At 48.1% G+C, this 19,280-nt stretch overlaps 2 protein-coding genes across 3 annotated transcripts in view; both read left to right on the top strand.

Annotated features, from left to right (window-relative positions):
* LOC102253946 (protein ALEX-like) overlaps positions 1-65 on the top strand; it is a 2,098-nt gene extending 2,033 nt beyond the window's left edge. The window contains exon 4 of the mRNA XM_014528800.1: positions 44-65. Coding sequence (XP_014384286.1) covers positions 44-65 — 22 coding nt within the window. The remainder of the gene's footprint in view (positions 1-43) is intronic.
* Positions 1-19,280, top strand: part of LOC102252262 (guanine nucleotide-binding protein G(s) subunit alpha isoforms short) — a 60,455-nt gene that overhangs the window by 14,349 nt on the left and 26,826 nt on the right. Inside the window, exon 1 of one of the 2 annotated variants that reach the window (XM_005880780.2) lies at positions 179-394. The exons of the other annotated variant lie outside the window; for it this stretch is intronic. Within the exon in view, the coding sequence (XP_005880842.1) occupies positions 247-394 (148 nt within the window). The 5' untranslated portion in view covers positions 179-246. Of the gene's footprint in view, positions 1-178; positions 395-19,280 lie in introns of those variants that run through there. 2 annotated transcript variants of the gene reach the window in all.

The raw sequence follows: 19,280 nt of genomic DNA on the forward strand, positions 1-19,280 counted from the left end.
GCCCGGTCCGAGCGCGGCCGCGACGACCGCGACGACGACGGAGGATCGGCCAGCAGCAGCGATGAGTCCGACGAGAGGGCCTTCGGATGCTACGTCTGCTGTCAGCAGAAGCGAAATCGCCCCAGACCAAAGCCGAAGTGTAACTTGCTCCGCAACTTCTTCGATCGGGCCTTCCAGAGCTGCTTCGGCCAACCTGAGAACGACGAGTTCAGAGTCCCGCACAGTCCCAAGGTCACGACGATTCCTATGGTGGAGACTTGCAGACCGATGTGCCTGGAAACCCAGGAGCAGCGCTTCCAGATGCGCGAGCAGAGGAAGCGCAGCCAGCTCATCGACAGGCAGCTACAGGAGGAGAAGATGGGTTACACGTGTACGCACCGCCTGCTGCTTCTAGGTAATGCGGCGGACTCTGCCCGTGGGGAGCAGGGCCGCCCGGGACCCGGGAAAGGGTGGAAGGGTTGCCCGTGGGCGCAGGGCCTAGCGGCGGGAGGAGGGTGGCTGGGCAAAGGCCAGAAGAGCCTGCTAGGAAGTTCCAGTGAGGGCCCTAACTTTGCCCCGGGAGTGGGGGGCGGGGGGAGGTCTCGGGTGGGCTGGGGTGGCCGGAGTATATGCCCTCCAGGGAGAAAAGAGGTGGTGTACAACACTGGGGGTCGTTTCCAGCTGGACAAACCAGCGGCGGTAGGGCCAGCGACCGTAGGACGACCCCAAATCCTGGGGTGGGGGACGGCAAGAAAGGCGGGGGCCTCAGGTGAGCCAGGAACTGCCGGGGAGGGGCCTCGGGGTTCCCCGGCTAAGCTGTTTGTGGCCGTGGTGGGATGGGGTCGTTGGGAAAGGCGCGCCCCGCCTCGCCTGGCACGGCTGCTTGGACTCAGACAGCTTGTCGTTGGTGTGTGTTGGTGTCCATATTGTGTCCGCCTGTGCATGACCTGCGCTCCAGTGTTCCCCAGTTCCCATCCCTGGCACCCCCAAATCACCCGCCGACTGTGTACTTGTACGGGGAATGGGCTGTCTTGTGTTGTGCGCCATGGCGCGGGCAAAAACTTTCCGCGTTCGCACTCTCTGGTGGTACCTGTGAGCTGGCACTCTGCAGCGGGCGGCACGGAACATGCAGAGAGGAGGCTGTGGGACATCTTGGGTAATGTGTTGGGCACCTCGCGCAGGGGAAGGGGGCCGCCTCCTGATGGCCTCCATAACCTTTTTTTCTATATGTCTTTCTCTCTTTTTTCCCTTTGCGCTAAGCGTTTCCTCTCTTCTCATTCGTTCGCCAAACCCTCCCGCCTTTACGGTTGAAAACCAGACACTCAGGTATCTGGGGCGTCAGGGGCTGCACACATAAATTCGGTATTCTGCACACACTCGGCTCACCTGGTGGGGGGAGGGTCGGGTGGGGGAGGGGAAAGCACACCAACCTGCTCTAGGCAAGTCTGGATCCAAACCACAGGGGGTTGGTTCCGAGGGGCGGGGGCGTGGCTCTTTTAAAAACATGAAATAATTTCCCCCCCCCCTACGGACGAGCCCGAGGTAAGCCAAGCATTTACACTTTCACACTCATGCAGTAGGAGGGGCTTAATTAAAAGAGGGGTGCGTTGGGAGTGGACTGCAGTCGTGTTTAAAATGCAATTAAAATAAATCATTTTTTAAAATGCTCCGAGTGTATTTTAAGTGTGTGGACAAAATGTGATAACATTGACTATGACTTGTGAAATCTGTAAATGTCTGCATGTGAATCTTTTCAGGCAGCTTTAGCTGGGGGCAAAGAGGCTCAAAGGTAAGATCCTCTGCAAGTGGGCTGGTGATGAAAAAAAATTAAAAAGGTCTTGTGTTCATAATCATATTAGAAGGTTACCTTTCGGGGCCCTCTGCCTGCCTGCCCCCTTTGCTTTGGGGTGGGGGCCCCACACCTCCCACCACAACAAGACCCCTCCCTTATCTTCACGTCCTTCCTGGCCCCTCCCAGTCTCCACCCCCTTTGCCTCCTCAAGACTCCTTTAGCTCAAACCTGGAGCGTTGACTCTTTGTGCCACAGTTAATCACAGCAGTAATTAGCAATGGTCTGAATGTGTGGCTTAAATGAAAATTCCAAAGTGAATTTCTTTATTTTATTCTCTAAGACCTTTCAAGGGATTTAACGATCACCATTTCTCGGGCTTTGCTAAATGTTGTTAAGTATTTTGTAATGTGTCCTGGTTTTAATTAATGACATTATGGACATGGCTGTATGCTGTTGTGATGTGCATCTCTCACAAATCACAGTGTTAAATGTGATGGTCATTGATGCCCACCCATAGAGATAATGACATCATCATTTCCCCAAGAACATAGAGGAGAGGGAGCTTAAATTTCTGATGTTCCACTGCACCAAAGCCACTGAGCCTCCAATGACAATGCACTGTTTTCCTGCAAACAACTGGTTTTGCCACAACAGTCCCATTTCAATATTCCAAGCATCGCTCTGGGGAGCAAACCCATGATGGGGAAGGGAGACACAATTGGGTAAAGACAGGAGAGTCAGTTACAGTGTGCACTTGGCCCCTAGTGGGCAGTGTCCCTTGCCTTCTGGGGCCTCAGTTGCCTCATTTGTGAAATGTCTATTTGAGCGGGGGGAGGGAGGGTGCAGAGCCAGGAGCACAGTCCACTCAAATCAGCACTGGAGGCTTATACCATAGATGATACAAACATCAACCCAGTAGCAAATGGTCTATGTCTGAGGCAGAGTCTTAAGAATATTAGAAGTTCCCTTGTTTTGTATTGGGGGGGGGGGGCATGTTAACCTTAATCACAGGAAATTTGCCAGCATCCTGGCTCTGCTTCCAGGGTGGTGGTCCAGCAGACCAACCTCAGCCACAGGTAGCATGACCCTAAATCAGAGAGCCAGGCTTATGGTTTCTGACCAGGTTTCATTTTGCCCAAGTGCCAAGAGAGGTACCCCATCTGGGTCTAAGTTACTCACTGGGGAGGGGGAGAGTAGGGAGAATGAGGCCTTACATTTAGAACAAGCCTTTTACTGACATTCTGTTCCTAACACATAAAACAAGGCATCCATCTTCCTGCCACTGAACATGCAGAACAAATGACCATCCTTTGATGTGGCTCTGAATTTGTGACACGCAGATTCATCTGTGGCTTTAAACATGTGTGTGTGCATTTGTATATATGTACCCTCTGTGTTTTTATTGCCCGAACAGCTTAACATTACAGGGATTTAAAAAAAACTATAGATGACATACTATATTAATTCCAGTTGTGCTACATAGTGATTCGACACTTATATCCCTTACAGAGTGATCATCACAAAAAACCTAGTAACCATCTATCACCATACAAAGTTATTACCATATTATTGACTATGTTCCCTCTGCTGTATTCAGGGAACCTTAAAGGAGAAAAAGGTAGGTAGGTAGGTAGGTGTAGGTAAGTAGGTAGATAGAAAGAATCAATGACATGACTAGAATTCTAGAATACCTAAAGTGTTGAAGCCTTTTTTTATTCGACACTAGCCAATAATAGACTGTTTCCATGTTTCTGTTGCCCTTTTGGATAATTTTGGTGGCTTTACCATTTTTTGGAACCTAAATTTCCTCATGTCTTAAGAATTGAAGAGGCTGCTATATTAGAATTTCTTAGTAGCTGCTGTATTTATTAAAACTGTGCAGACAAAACGCTCTATGTATTAATGGCCATTCTGCCATGATGCTTTATTTATACAGTGAGTCTCAATTAATTGATGATTTATTTATGGTACCAGCCACCAGGTGCAACAGTGCTGCATTGCAGCCATCTTGTAGAAGGCCTTTTTTTTTTTTTTTCTCAATGCACCCATTTTTCTGAATTCAAAATGCTCCACTGAGCTGTTTGGTGCCATGGAGAGGATATGGCCTATCTGGCCACAACACTGTTAGAATTAAGAAAAACTTTTATTATTTTCCCTCCTCTGTCTCCCAATAGTAGTTCGTGCTTCTCAAAGGCCGAAGTTCATTCCTGTGTTTTAAAATCCAATTTCCCCTAGATTTCTCTCAAACAAAAATGTGTGTTAGGTTTTATAATTTATCCACACTATATATACCATGAAAAACTGGTATGAAGCTGTTTTGTGTGTCCCCTCCTGACCCACAGAAGAGGATACACAATGGCCCTGGAGTTCTTAGTAACCAGTAATAGCAATGATTCTGCATAATGACAACACATTCTCATTGTATTTTTTTAAAAGCCTTTCATGGAGTCACATTTGTCCTTTGAAACAGCCTTGGGCAATAAAAACACGCTAGGACCCCATTTCATAGGCAAATCAGAGATTGAATGTCAGGGACTTTTGCTCAAGGACTGCAAGGTAAGTGAAGGAATCCATGCTTATCCAACAACGTGGCAGTAGCTGTATCGCATTATTAAATGTACAGCATGATTGCAAGTGTACTGTGTGCTCTTAAAATCCCTTGTCAGATGACAGGTGACCAGCAGTCTTCTGCTTTCTGATTTACAGCCAAAGCCTGACAGATTCCTGGTTATAAATGTCCATGGAGTGTATGTGAAACGAGAGCTCCCCCATTCCAGAGACACCTGTCATTGCTATGGTGAGATCTAGTTTCCACCATTTGCTTTAGCTCATCAGCCAACACTGCAGTCTTAGCTCATTTGTTGGGCTTTTTTTTTTCCCCCTTTTTCTTTTAAATGCAGGTTTTCTTTTGACTCTCTTTAAAATCCCCCTGTGGTTTTCTTCAGGATCTAAAGCTTTCCTACTGACTAAGGTTTCCACTAAAAATAATAATAATTTTAAAATGCAGTTGTTTTTATGCATTCTTCCTTACATTTTTAGTGTTCTGGTATAATAGACTATTTAGAAGCCTGCCTTGGATCTAATGACCCTATTAAAATAACTGTTGCTCAGAGTCCTTCGGAGTGATTTTTTAAAAAGTATTTCTTCCTCTTAGTAAGGGCTAATTCCTGCTTAGTGAGAGTCAGTGCATAATCTTAGAAATCACCTTTGATTTTTATGCAGGAAGGTCAGTACTAAGCAAGAAAATAAATTTCTTTTTAGGAAGATAACCTAATTGACTAGATTTGAAATTGTCCACACTGACCATGCCTCTTCTTTTTAGAATTGATTTTCCCACCAAATAAAACAAACCCCTCACCCCCAGCAATATTACGCCTCTTAAAATGTCTTTGCATCAGGTGACTTTTAGGAAGCATGTGACAGCCAATGAAAATTGGTCTCTGTGCTTCTTGGTTTCTTTCACCAGGGGCCAAGTGGGGTTTTCCCGGGTCCCAGTGGAATGTGAAATTAACCTGACAGTTGTCTATTTTAAATCAAATTTATCAGGTGATGTAGCACTTTTCAAACAGGTGGTCCAGGAGAGAACTAATTGCATTAGTCAGTCTAATTTACCCTCTCCAGCCCTGGCGGCCCTCCAGTAACAGGGACTCTGAGACACTGGCCCTGCTAACACCCACCTTAACAGATTTCATTGAATTAGATGGAAAGGGTCTTCATCCCATCAGAGCCCTATTCTGGCCTGTGGTCACCCTGGGCAGGAGATGCTGGTCTTTTCAGGGAGTGAGAGGAATGGGCCGCGCCTGCCCTGCTGAGGATGCAGTCCACTGGCCCTGAGAGGCCTTCAGGAGAGTGAGGAAGGCAAGCGAGAGGCCCCAGCTGCACTGGCCTGCCAGCCTCCGGACAGGGAGGAGATGTCATTTCCCTTCATTCCTCTAAAAAGAGGGCCAGAGACTAGAAGGGAAGTTACCAGAGAGTGAGAAAAGTTACTCTTTAGAGAGTGAGAGGAGCCTCGAGAGGTGTCCCCAACCCAGGGCCTGCACGGGGAAGTGCCCAGTGAATGGCAGCCAGCATTTTTAAAAATTTACTTCTCCTTTTCAACTCTTTTGCTCTCAGTGAGGTTTTTGTTTTGTTTTCTGTATTCCCATGAGACTGATCACTTCTAAGTTTGAAGCGTCCAGGTACCCACTTGTTCTGCCCCTCAGTTTCAGATACACTCTTTGGACACTTTTTGTAAACAAAGGTGAGCCCAAGCAGTAGACAGATGACACATTACCAAATTGATGATTGTGTGAAGCCACTCTCAGGTGAGTGGCGTGGCCGAGAAAGGATGAGAGAACTTTTTTGACTTGTCACCCGGACCTGGTTCCCCACCACCTCTGTATTAGACCCTGTCTATAAATCAAGTCAGTGTGGGGGTCGAGCCCTGGGACCTGAGTGCAGATTGTTCTATGCTTATTACACATGCAAAAAAAAAAAAAGATTGTCTTTAGTTTCCAGTTTCCTTCCGGACAGCCACATGGTGGAAAAGGCCAGCCCTTGCGAATGGAAGAGGAGGAGACCGCCAAGAAGAAGGTAGGGAACTACACGAGAATGCAATGTTGGACTTTTAAGTGTGGTTGACCATCACGCTCGTGGAGATAGGGTTCTCTGGGCTCCGATCATCCAGTTAGGATGATCCAAGCTGTTCTGCCCAGGCAGCTACTGGGGGCTGACATAAGGGAGGGATGTTAGGTAACTGATCTGTGACAGAGCAGTGACAATTAAGGGAGGGTGGCTCATTTTACTCACTTAGAGCGAAAATCCCAAATTGCATTGCAGAGTAATTTGTTAAACCTCAGGAGAGTTCGTGAGCATTTCAACTCATGGAGTTCTGCCCACAGAAGTTAAACATTAGCTTTCACTAAATGTTTCTTAATGATTCAATTTGGGGCGAGGAGAGAGGTAAAAAGGTACCCATTGTTATCTGATCCTGAATTTATGATGAGTCAGTCAGCATTTCCAACGTTGTCACACACATTTCGTGTGTGGGACAAAGTCGGCACCTCAAACTTCCTTTAATGAGTTGATAATGGGAAGGAAATGTCTTGTACCCACAGTTAAGCTCTCACAGGTTGGGCGTCATGCTGAGAGTGGATTTTTAGAAGGAACTATGAACTTGGGCAGCGAGAGCCTCTGTTAAATCGTCCAGCTCTTGCTTCTCCCCTGAGTCAAAAGACCACATCACCTCTCTCCTCTGTCCTATTTGAACACTCCTGCCTCTCATCACACTGCCTGCTGATGTGCAAATGACTGTGAAGATTTTTTTTAACAGGGCACCTGCATCCAGGTAAGTTTGCAGCTGTGGGATTTCCGAAAGGACTAAGGCTTAGGATGATTGACGCACAAAAACTGAAGTCACACCCTGTGATGTGGCCCAGGACCAGGAAGGGCTGCTAGCCAGCGCTCTGCCACAAGAAACGAAACGAGGGGCCTGCTCTCAGCAGGTGTCCATGCCAGCACCCCAACCTCTGCGACCACATGCCTGAGCCTCAGCTTCTTTAGCTATATGGGTCCAATTGAAAACAAACAAACAAAAACCGCCAACCTGTCAGAAATAGACAGAATCACTTAGGAAGATATAGGTACTTACATTACTTGACTGTCTGAACACATCCTCTTAAGTGGGTGCCATTTTCTTACCTATGCTTATAGATGCTACTTCTGCATGTCCTAAGGACCTAAGCAGAAGCTCTGTGGGGTCCCAAAGTCAAAGTTTATTTGTCATTGGCACCTTGAGTTTTGGGGCCTTCGTGGGCTTCTGAAATCTTAGAAAGTGTCCATCTTAATTCCTTGCAGCCGTTCTCTCTTTCGGCCTACAAGATGCTTACTTAGCTTATTCATAAAATCACACCCCCCCTGCAGGGTCCTCCCGCCCACTGCCCCCCTCAGGTGTGACTTTTTTAGTGACTGACTCTCCAAGGGCCCCGAAATGGTGACTGTGAGTTGATATTGCAGGTGGCCACTAGATGGTGAGGTGGGATAAGGTAGAGGAGACCTGTCACAGCTATGGTAGGAATGAGAATGGAGGGGAGGAGCCAGCCAGGCAGGGAGGGTCCCACTTCACGTTCACCCCCATGACCCCCAGGACAAAACTGAAGCTTTATAGCCCCCAAACTTTAGTCAGACCCGGCCTTTTCTTTTTAAGCTGTGATTTCTCCCTGTTGGCTGGCTCTGTGCTGGGATTTAGTAGCATTTGGGAGGCCTCTGTCTAACAAAGAAGTCCTCCACAGTGGTTCCCCCACATTTAATCATGGGGCCAATCCTGTACACTATAGGGCATTTAGCAGCATCCCTGACCTCCACCCACTAGATGCAACACAAACATACATACACATGCACACACACATGAGCGCACACAAAGGTGCAATATATGCACAAACACACATGTATGTGTGCACACACAAAATATGTGCACATGCATGCATACACAAACATACACACGAGCACACAAATATATGCACACACAAAATATGAACACTCGTGCACGTATGCACATACACACTTGTGCACACAAAACATGCACACATATACACACGTGCACAGGTACATGCACTCACAGGCACACACACGTGCACATGTGAGCACACAAAAAAACGAACACACACACACATACACACACATACACATGGACAGATATGTATGAACACACACATGTATGCATATGGACACACATGCACACACATTCACGTGCACATATACACATGAGCACACAAAATATACACGCACATGTGCACACATGCACTCACACTCAGATGCATATACACACAAGCACATACACAAATATGCACACCTGTGCACACAGAAATACAAACACATGTATATATACACATGTGCACGTGCCCATGTGTGCACACATATGCACTCACAAGTATGTGCACACACGCCCGTGCACACACACCACAAACACATGCAAGTACACACAAATATGCATGCACACATATTCACATGCACATCTACATAGCGCACACATGTGCCCATGCCCGCATGTGCACATACACACACACATACATGGACACACAAATATGCACACATACACATTCATATGGATACATGCAAGTACACACAGAAGTGCACACATATTCACACGCACATGAGATATACGCACACATGCATGTGCCCACATGCACACACTCACATATGGACACATGTACACATGCACTCACATGTGTGGGCACAAATACACATATATGCGTGTGCATATATACACATGTAGACATACAAGTGCACACACACAAATGTGTGTACATATTTACACATCCACATACATGAGCACACAATATGCGTGCACATACACAGGCCTGCATGCGCACACTCACACATATGGACACACAAATATGTAGATGTGTACGCATATACACAGATGCACACATACACACAAATATGCACACATATTCACATGCACATATATACATGAGCACACAACATATGCACACACATGTGGCTGTGCCCACTGCGTGCACATATGCATTCACACATATGGACACATATACACATATATCCATGTGCATGCACATGTATGGACACACAAATATGTACATCTACCCACATGCACATGAGCACAGATACACACATATGGACACACACAAGTACACACATGCATACACACAAATGTGCATGCATATTTGCATGCACATATACACGAGCACACAAAAAGTGCATGCACACATGCACTGCACACATGTGAACACATACATGCACGCATGTACACACATATGGACACAAGCACAAATATGCACATGTGCGCATGCACCCATATTCACATACGCGCACAAGCATGCAAAATATTCACACATGTTCATATGCAGGCACACGTGCACACGTGTGCACACATGCATGTGTGCGTGTGTACATGCATGCACGTGTGCGTACACACGGAACCTACCCCCACTAAATACACACACAGCGTGATCACCAAAACTCTCTCTAATCATTGCCAAATATCCCCTGGAGGTCAAAATCATCTGCTGTTGACAACTACTGCCCTAACATTATCAATATTGAATTCTGGGAAAGGTAGCAATCATACATGTCATACTTCGAACCCCTTAAAAAGGAAAAGTCATCTTCAGAGGAAAGGTTGTTGAGGTTAGTACAGTAACCAGCATGAAGCCTTTGTTCTAGTCCAGCAGTTCTCAACCTGTGGGTCGCTACCCCTTTGGGGGTTGAATGACCCTTTCATAGGGGTTGCCTAAGACCATCGGAAAACACCTATATAATTACATATTGTTTTTGTGATTAATCACTATGCTTTAATTATGTTCAGTTTGTAACAATGAAAATACATCCTGCATATCAGATATTTACATTACGATTCATAACAGTAGCAAAATTACAGTTATGAAGTAGCAACGAAAATAATTTTATGGTTGGGGGTCACCACAACATGAACTGTATTAAAGGGTCGCAGCATTAGGAAAGTTGAGAACTACTATTCTAGTGTTGGTGATCCTGGGTAGAAGTAATTTCTAGAAATCTCAGAAAAGAAGGTGACCCAGATGATCCAAAGTAGGATAGAAACGGAAATTATCCTAGGGCAGTGGTCGGCAAACTCATTGGTCAACAGAGCCAAATATCAACAGTACAACAATTGAAATTTCTTTTGAGAGCCAAATTTTTTAAACTTAAACTATATAGGTAGGTACATTGTTATTTTTTTAAAAATATATTTTATTGATTTTTTACAGAGAGGAAGGGAGAGGGATAGAGAGTTAGAAACATGGATGAGTGAGAAACATTGATCAGCTGCCTCTTACACACCTCCTACTGGGGATGTGCCCGCAACCAAGGTACATGCCCTTGACCGGAATCGAACCTGGTACCCCTCAGTCTTCAGGCCGACTCGCTATCCATTGAGCCAAACCGGCTAGGGCATTGTTATTAACTTAATTAGGGTACTCCTAAGGCTTAGGAAGAGCCACATTCAAGGGGCCAAAGAGCCGCATGTGGCTCACAAGCCACAGTTTGCCGACCACGGTCCTAGGGAAACAAATAATGAATTGATCTAAGACTGAATAACTGAGACAACCCTGTAGCTAATCCGTGGGTCAGGACACAGCAGGGCTGAAGTAGATTTTAAGCCTTTGGTGATCACATTGGCCTTTTAGGGCTCCAGAGGGCGGGGTCTGTAGCAGGCTGGGGTCCCCGCTCTGTGCGCTGAATTCATTCACTCTGCGTCATGGAGGAAGGTCCCAAGGTTGTAAGGACTGGGAACAGGTCAGCCGGCAGCGGGACCCACCCTGTGTGAGTCCCACAGACACCGATGGAGGCTTGTAGGGGCAATGTGTACATACCAGCAACACGGTTGTAGGCCCCATCAGCTGAGTCGCCTTGGTCTCAGGCCCATAGGGAGCCAGCCCACTACATGGAGGTGACCATAACCCTGAGCAATGGCTTTCTCAAGGCAGGAAGTTACCTTGCAGGTGTGGGATGGGAGGGGAAGTGGAAGGGTTGCCTGTTGGTGACTGTACTGAGAAAGGCAACATTAGATCTTTCAGGAATAAAACACAGTTATGCCAAGGACATTTCCTGATCAGGAGTCTTTGATAGGATGGGGGACACCTCCCCATTTGTAGGGCAGATACTATAGCCAATATCTTACAATAACTGGACTAAGTCATGATTTCACTTTTAAACAGTGTCTAACCCAGCGGTTCTCAACCTGTGGGTCGAACGACCCTTTCACAGGGGTCGCCTAAAACCATCCTGCATATCAGATATTTACATTACGATTCATAACAGTAGCAACATTACAGTTATGAAGTAGCAACGAAAATGATTTTATGGTTGGGGTCACAACATGAGGAACTGTATTTAAAGGGCCAGAAGGTTGAGAACCACTGGTCTAACCCCTTAACGTGTACCTACCCAGCCTCTCTCCCAAGTAATCATTATGGAAGAAGACTTGATTGCTTCTTCATTATATTTTGAGCCTAAAACATTACATTTTTTGTCCCCATCTGGTCTTTTCATAAAGCCTTCAGATGTTACAGATTCATCAGAGATTTAATTTATTTTTAAAGTTTTTTTCTTGGAGAATTTAGAATTTATGGCCTTTAAGCTAATTGCAAAATCTAAGGGGGGAAACCTACTACACTCCAGACATCTATTATGAATTTAAACACTTTAGATTTTACTATTGGTTTTTTTATGGCAGGTAGTTTGATTGTGTATTAGATGTGTGAAATTAGAAATATGTTTTAAAATGTTCCAAGTTCAGCTAAGCAGAGTTTCCTCCAAATAATAACTCCTTATTGCAGAATCCTCGAAATTCCCCGAGGGGTGTTTACTGAGAGTTGATTTCAACATTTTGTCTGGGACCCAGTGCATCCTTCCAAGGAAATGTTCAGAAGGCTCCAGGCCAATCCCCAAACAAATGGCAAACGCTAGGGGAAGATTTTGAAAGGCGGGTTGTCAGAAAATGAATAGCTGTTCACCACTAAACATTTATGTGACTTCATTTCTTCCCTTTTAGCAGCTACAAGGGAAGCATAGTGGGTCACTTTTGCTTTGCACACCAATGGCCAGGACAGGTTTTAAGATGGACACTTGAAAGAGGGTTCCCCTTTCCACATGGGAGCCTTTGGAAGTTTTCCTGATGGGATCCAGTCATTCTGGGCTGGTCTTAGGAAATCACTTATATCCGGGCTGTTTGGCATGGGGTGAGCTTATGGTGATTATTCCTTGCTATCTTCCCACGTTGCCCTAGTGGGGGGATGGGGTGGGGAGCCCCAACTTTTCCTGAGGGTCTAGGATGGTGGAAAGAGAGCACTGGCTTAGATGTTAGGAGTTCTCATTCCTGGGACCTGGTTGAGTCTAGCCCTCTAATCAAGAATTTGCCAAGTGACATCCAGAAAAGCCAGTTCTTAAACTTGTTGACAATGCTCCATTTTGTGATAATTCTGCCATGGTTAGTGCAGGGACTTAAATGTGTGGGGTTTGTGGTCAGCTTTTTGCATAAAGAGGTAATGGCCCAGGTGAGCAGGTGAACAGGCTTGAGGAAGGGCGTTCTGGACAGAGCCCCCTACTCACTCAGCAGGCACACATGCAGGCATCTTATCCTGACTCTTAGGTACACAGGCCCCTCTCTCTCTCCCTCCCTCTCTCTCTTGGCCCTAAAACCTTCATTCCCCAGAGGTAGGGTCTGACTTCAGGTACTAAGATGGGCTCAAAATTGGGAGCCTATCTTTCATTCTACCAGGACACAGGGTCTGGAAAAAGGCCATCAGTCTGTCCGCCTTTGGTGGAGAAGAGGGGCTGTGCCCCCCACCCCCTGGAGGTCCACTCAGCACAGAAATGGGGGAGCAGAAACCAGCCCCCTAAGGAATTCCCTCATTTCTTTCTTGCTTTCCCTGTTTTTTCTCTCTTGAAATTAAAAAAAAAAAAGATTCTTATTTGGGGGGGATTCTGAGCAGGAAATCCTTTTTTTATTTTATTTTATTTTTTTTAGGGAAAGAGATGAGAACACCAACTATTTAGGGCTGGGAAGTAAAAACAATAAAATAAGCCAGGCTGCTCAGAGTTGGCTGGCAGATGGCGCTCGGTGTTCACTGTTGAGAGCCTTGCTGTAAACTCAGTCTGCTGGCGCCTCAGTCTCGCTCTGCATCCCCCTCCCCTAATCCTCTCCCCGGGACACAGCCAACTGCCCAGGCCCTGGGAGAGTTTGAAAGGGTTTTCAGTTGAGCAATTGATCTCTGGGGACAAATCCTGTCACTTTGACTAGTGGCTCTGTAAACCTGAGCAGGACAACACTCGGTCAGTGACCTCCAAATGCCAGCCCACGCTCCGCAGTTCAGAGACCTCGGGCAAATGGCTGTCTTCTGGGTCCCAGTTTTCCTCTTGAAAAATATATCCTTCTCACTTTAAGACTTTCATCTGCTTATGGAAAGTTGATCTAGCACAGGTAGGCTGTCCCCACTCTTTGTTGAAAGCATCCTTTCAAAAATGACATTGTGCAGGAACTCTTAGACCAATCTTTTGTCCTTTTGTAAATAATTAATAATTCCACCCCAATGGAGGGCTAGAAAAGAAACTGAAAGGTGGGCAGGAAAACCCAGGGAGCCTTCCTGGAGGAGATAGCATTTGATGCAAACTGGGAAGATGCAGGGAGGGGAGGGAGTAGGATTGTGGGTGGTTATCAGTGCTTTTTTACAGAGAAGGTACTGGCTGAGGATGAATCCTTTACTGTTTGCTCATTTCCAAGAACATCATTGGGGTTTTCAGGGTCTCTGAAATTCAGGGCTAGTTCTCAGTATCTCTCTACTCCTCAGTGCTGCAAATGAGCAGCGCAGGAGGGAAGTCTTTTCAGAAGGGTCTTCCCTGGCTAAGAACGGACCCCACCACCCCCTCCTCTCTGGCCAGCCTGCATTTGGGCAGGCCACTTCTGCCTTCTTTAGGCCAGCTTTTCAGTGCAGGGGAAGTTGGAGCTGATGGCTGGGCAGAGGTCCTTGGTTCCAGAAAGAACAGGCATCCTTGCCATTTCTTTCCATCCCACTCCCCTCCCCTCTCTGTCGCAACTGTAAGATCGTGACATCATCTATTTGAGAAGGGCCTTCAGCGTCCTGTAATGGTGACTTATTCCTCTCCTGTGGAAGTTACCCTCCATCCACCATTCTTAGATACCTTCTCTCCCATCTTAGATAGTTGAAAAGTCAAAGAAACCTAATAAAACATTAACTTCAGGTAAAAGCTTCCCCCAACCCTGCTACTACAGTTCTTTCCTTTAAGTTGACAAACTTTATTCCAACATTCTTCCCTAAGTCCATAATGTTCTTGGGCCTCTTTAAAGCCTTCCTTGCTCTTCTTCCTCTCCACCCCTCCCAGTTTGTAGCCTTGAACCATGGCCAAGGCCACTGACCACAGCACCCCCCGCAGCTGTCCCTTTGGCTCTTGGGGGTTGCTGGGGAAGCTGGGCAGGTGGGCCACCCCTGTTTCTAACACCTTTTCTGGGCCAGGAGACCTCCTCTCCCACCAGAGGTCAGCAGAGAGCTGAGCAACTCACAGGAAGTAGGATCACTTAGAATTCTCTAGATGAAATTAAGAAGCCTAAAAGGAAAAAAGGCCTATGTTTGTTTGTTTGTTTTTTTGGGGGGGGGGGGGTCTTGTATCTTATATCTCAGGTTGAGGTTTCATCCTGCCCTGGGTCTTTGGGGGTTATAGCCTTAACACCAATCCTATTCTGTGCTTTGGGGGGAACAGAGGGCTTTGATCTGTTTATTAGGTGGGTTTGTTTGCCAGTACCCACCCCCCAGGATTCTTTACAGGGAATCAAACTCTCTTAAAACTCAGTGTCTTCCACTTGGGGTCAAGCTGCCCACTTTTTGCTTGCATGGGACTGAGAATCTGTGTCCCATTGTTCCCCTGGCCCCTTTCCCTTTTTCTTCCAGAAGTTATATTTGTTTAAATTACATTATAATATTACAGGAAATTCCCTATCCCACCCTTATCCTGCCATGATTTGATTTCTCCTTATCTCTTCTTCTTTACCCAGATGGATGGATATTTCTAAAGAAGGTATTAACTATGGCACACAAACATTTTTGTATTTAGGTCCCCCACCACACACACACACACACACACACAGATTTCCTTCAAGGTCTGCCCATGTTCTCCATTTCACGGTTCTTTCACCTGTTCAGTCCTAGCACTGGGGTGGGAAAAGGGGGCAGGAATCTGAATTCCTTTCTTTTCTTTTTCCTTCTCTGAACTTTTGAAATCCCAGCATCCTTGTGACCTATTAAGAGGTTACAAACCAATTCCCCTTAGCCAGGTCTTTATTGTCAAAAGAGAGAGGAGAAGGTGCATTTATCTCCTAAGAGATAAATAAATACAGAGACTAAATTCTTTGTAAGGAAGGAGAGAAGGGAGAAAGAGTATCTTGGCTAAATTTAGCTCTCAACACCAGACGGGGCTCCTGCCCTCTAGGAACTTCTAGTCTGGAAGGCAGGATCAGGTTGCAAGTCACGGAGGGTGCCCCAGGCAGAAGCTGGAGGCCTGCCAGCGCCAGGCCGCGGCCAGCACAGCTGAGGGACCAGGCTGAGCGTGGCCTGGAGAAAGAGTGCAAGCCCGGGGTGTCATCTCCCCATCCCACTGCCCCCTGGGGTCCCATGTTGGTTCCAGGAGCCCACTGAGTAGGACAGGGACTGGGAGGCCCGTGTGTTTGCTGGGGAAGAGGCCCCTGGTTCCCTTCCCCATTGTTTGCTGAGCCCTGACCCTTGCCCTGTCTCCCACAGCTTCCGCGAATGTCCCTCTCCCGGTCCTAAAATGATTATTCCATTTTGGCTTTTGTTTAAATTAGTAATAAGCCCCCTTCTTGCACAACCTGATTCCCCAAGTGTTTTCACATGCCTTACCCCACTCAGTATTTTGGTTTGAAGAACTTTGGCACACAGTAGACTTTTTGTCCTTAAAGAAAAAAAAATCCAATCTTTCATGGATTATTTTTATTCCGTAATGACTCGAAACATAGCAAATCCTAAAGCTACAGGCAGACGCCATACACCACATGCACGCTCCAATGGGTAGCAAGCCCTTAGAGGCGGACAGGTTGATGGCCTCCAGATTTTGGCTCCAGCCAGACCCAGGAGATAGGCATTGTTTTTTTCCTTCCTTCCTCCCTCCCTTCCTTTCTTCCTTCCCCCCACTTTGGAAAAATAAGTTTTATTCTCCTGGGCATGTTCATTAGAGAGGGCGGTAATTCTGTGCAGTGAGGAAGGGAGGGGCAGTCAGGAGAGTCCACGTGGACTGCTCTGTGCTGGGCCTGAGAATGGACCTGGCACCCACATGCCTCTCTCGGGCTGGGCAAGACGGGCTACCCCCCTTTCCAGTGTTGGTGGAGAAAAAGTCCCGTCAGCTGCCCGTGTGTCCGATGGTGGTGTGTTAGCGCCAGTGAAAAAATAAACCAGTCTTGTTCCCATTTGTTGTGGTAGGACCCCCTTCTCCCCAGTGTTGCCTTTTTAAAAAACAAACAACCCCAACACTGCATGGCCCGCAGAGATGAGTTTGCCAGGTTGCCACGCTTCCATTTGTTCTCCAGGTTTAGCTTCTCTCCTCCAGGAAAAGTTCACTTTCCCAAGGCCCAGAGTTAGAAATGTGTTGCTAATTGATTTGAGCTTAATTTGAATCGCTGGGGGACGGAGCAGAATGGCCGGTGAGGGGCCGGAGTGTGAGGGGGTTGCTGTTCTGCAGTCGAGGAAAGGGGCTCGCAGTATGTGGATCGCGGAGGGTCTTCAGAGAAAAAGGAAGGTTGTTGGGCAGTGCCATGGGGACTTGGCATAAAATGGCGCGCTGAATTGAGGAAAGCCGTGCTTCCGGATGAAAACAGTTGTTACGAATTCATTTTTCAGATGTGACCAGCGGCAGCTGTGAGGTTTACCTCATCTTAGATGGTGTCCAACTTGGCAGAGCGCATGGGATCCCCTCCTTGGTGACATGCACCCATTCTCCTTACCTATAAGTCCCCGCGGCTCGGCGCGGCCGAGGGAGGCGTGGAGCCGCCTGTTTCCTTTTGCCTTTCAGTAGCGCCTCTGAGCGCGGCGTCCGCAGCGGGAGGACGAGATCCGCCGGGCGGTGAGTCTGCCTCCCCGGGCATTTCCATCCGGTCGCTCGTCCATTCATTCCTTCACTGTGCTGACCGCGAGCCCAGCCCCTCCGCGGGAGGCGGGCCACCTCTGCCGCTGACACCCGCCCGGTGACCCGGGGCCTGCACACTGTACTTCCGGGTCAGGTCCCGCCCGGTGACCCGGGGCCTGCACACTGCACTTCCGGGTCAGGGCCTGCTCCGTGACCCCCTCTGCTCCATCTGAAGCCAGATGTGCCTTCCAGGGTCTCCGAGGACCAGCTCTCTGGGGCCGACCACACCTTCAGGTCTAGATTTCTGGCCAGAGCCAGGTGGGACCAGGACGTCAGTCCTTCAACCCAAGGTGGTGCTTTCATCTTCGTGCTCGTCCTCCATCTTAGCCCCTGAGCTTTCCTCCATCTTAGCTCCCGTCCTCCATCTTAGCGCCCTTCCTCCATCTTAGCTCCCGTCCTCCATCTTAGTGCCCGTCCTCCATCTTAGCTCCCATTCTCCATCTTAGCCCCTGAGCTTTCCTCCATCTTAGCTCCCGTCCTCCATCTTAGTCCCCATCCTCCATCTTAGTCCCCGTCCTCCATCTTAGCCCTTGAGCTTTCCTCCATCTTAGCGCCCGTCCTCCATCTTAGTGCCCGTCCTCCATCTTAGTCCCCATCCTCCATCTTAGTCCCCGTCCTCCATCTTAGCCCTTGAGCTTTCCTCCATCTTAGCTCCCATCCTCCATCTTAGTCCTCATCCTCCATCTTAGTCCCCGTCCTCCATCTTAGCCCTTGAGCTTTCCTCCATCTTAGCTCCCATCCTCCATCTTAGTCCCCATCCTCCATCTTAGTCCCCGTCCTCCATCTTAGCGCCCATCCTCCATCCATCTTAGCGCCCGTCCTCCATCTTAGTCCCCGTCCTCCATCTTAGATCTTAGCCCCCGTCCTCCACCGTAGTTCCCTTCCTCCATCTTAGCGCCCGTCCTCTATCTTAGCCCTTGAGCTTTCCTCCATCTTAGCTCCCATCCTCCATCTTAGCCCCCATCCTCCATCTTAGTGCCCTTCCTCCATCTTAGCGACCATCCTCCATCTTAGCCCCCGTCCTCCATCTTAGCCCCCGTCCTCCATCTTAGCGCCCTTCCTCCATCTTAGCACCCTTCCTCCATCTTAGCCCTTGAGCTGCCCTCCATCTTAGCTCCTGCCCTCCATCTTAGCTCCTGTCCTCCATCTTAGCGCCCGTCCTCCATCTTAGCCCCTGAGCTGCCCTCCATCTTAGCTCCCATCCTCCATCTTAGTGCCCGTCCTCCATCTTAGCCCCTGAGCTGCCCTCCATCTTAGCTCCCGTCCTCCATCTTAGCTCCTGCCCTCCATCTTAGCGCCGGTCCTCCATCTTAGCTCCCATTCTCCATCTTAGCGCCCTTCCTCCATCTTAGCGCCCGTCCTCCATCTTAGCACCCTTCCTCCATCTTAGCACCCGTCCTCCATCTTAGCTCCTGTCCTCCATCTTAGTGCCCTTCCTCCATCTTAGCGCCCGTCCTCCATCTTAGCGCCCGTCCTCCATCTTAGCTCCTGTCCTCCATCTTAGTGCCCTTCCTCCATCTTAGCCCCTGAGCTGCCCTCCTCTTAGCGCCTAGACTGCCCTACAGGTCAGGCCTAGTCCTCCATCTTAGGTCCTGGAGCTCTGGGCCTCTCCTCTCCCTCTGGTCTTCCATCTCCTGCTCTTCATTTCCATTTGCAAACAGCTCAGCCCAAAGCAGGGGCTTCTTCTCAGCCTTATCCCTGGCTGCGGGCGGGCCCATGTGCTGACTCCAGGCCCACCTCAGCCTTCATGCCCATGTCACCGTCCCAGGGCCTCGGCAATGTGTTTCCAGTGGTTTCCGCAGGCCGAGACCTTTAGGGGAACAGGGGCGACCTGGAGTCCCAG

This window comes from Myotis brandtii, unplaced genomic scaffold (assembly GCF_000412655.1).
Source record: "Myotis brandtii unplaced genomic scaffold, ASM41265v1 scaffold653, whole genome shotgun sequence".
In the NCBI taxonomy this organism is placed as follows: domain Eukaryota; kingdom Metazoa; phylum Chordata; class Mammalia; order Chiroptera; family Vespertilionidae; genus Myotis; species Myotis brandtii.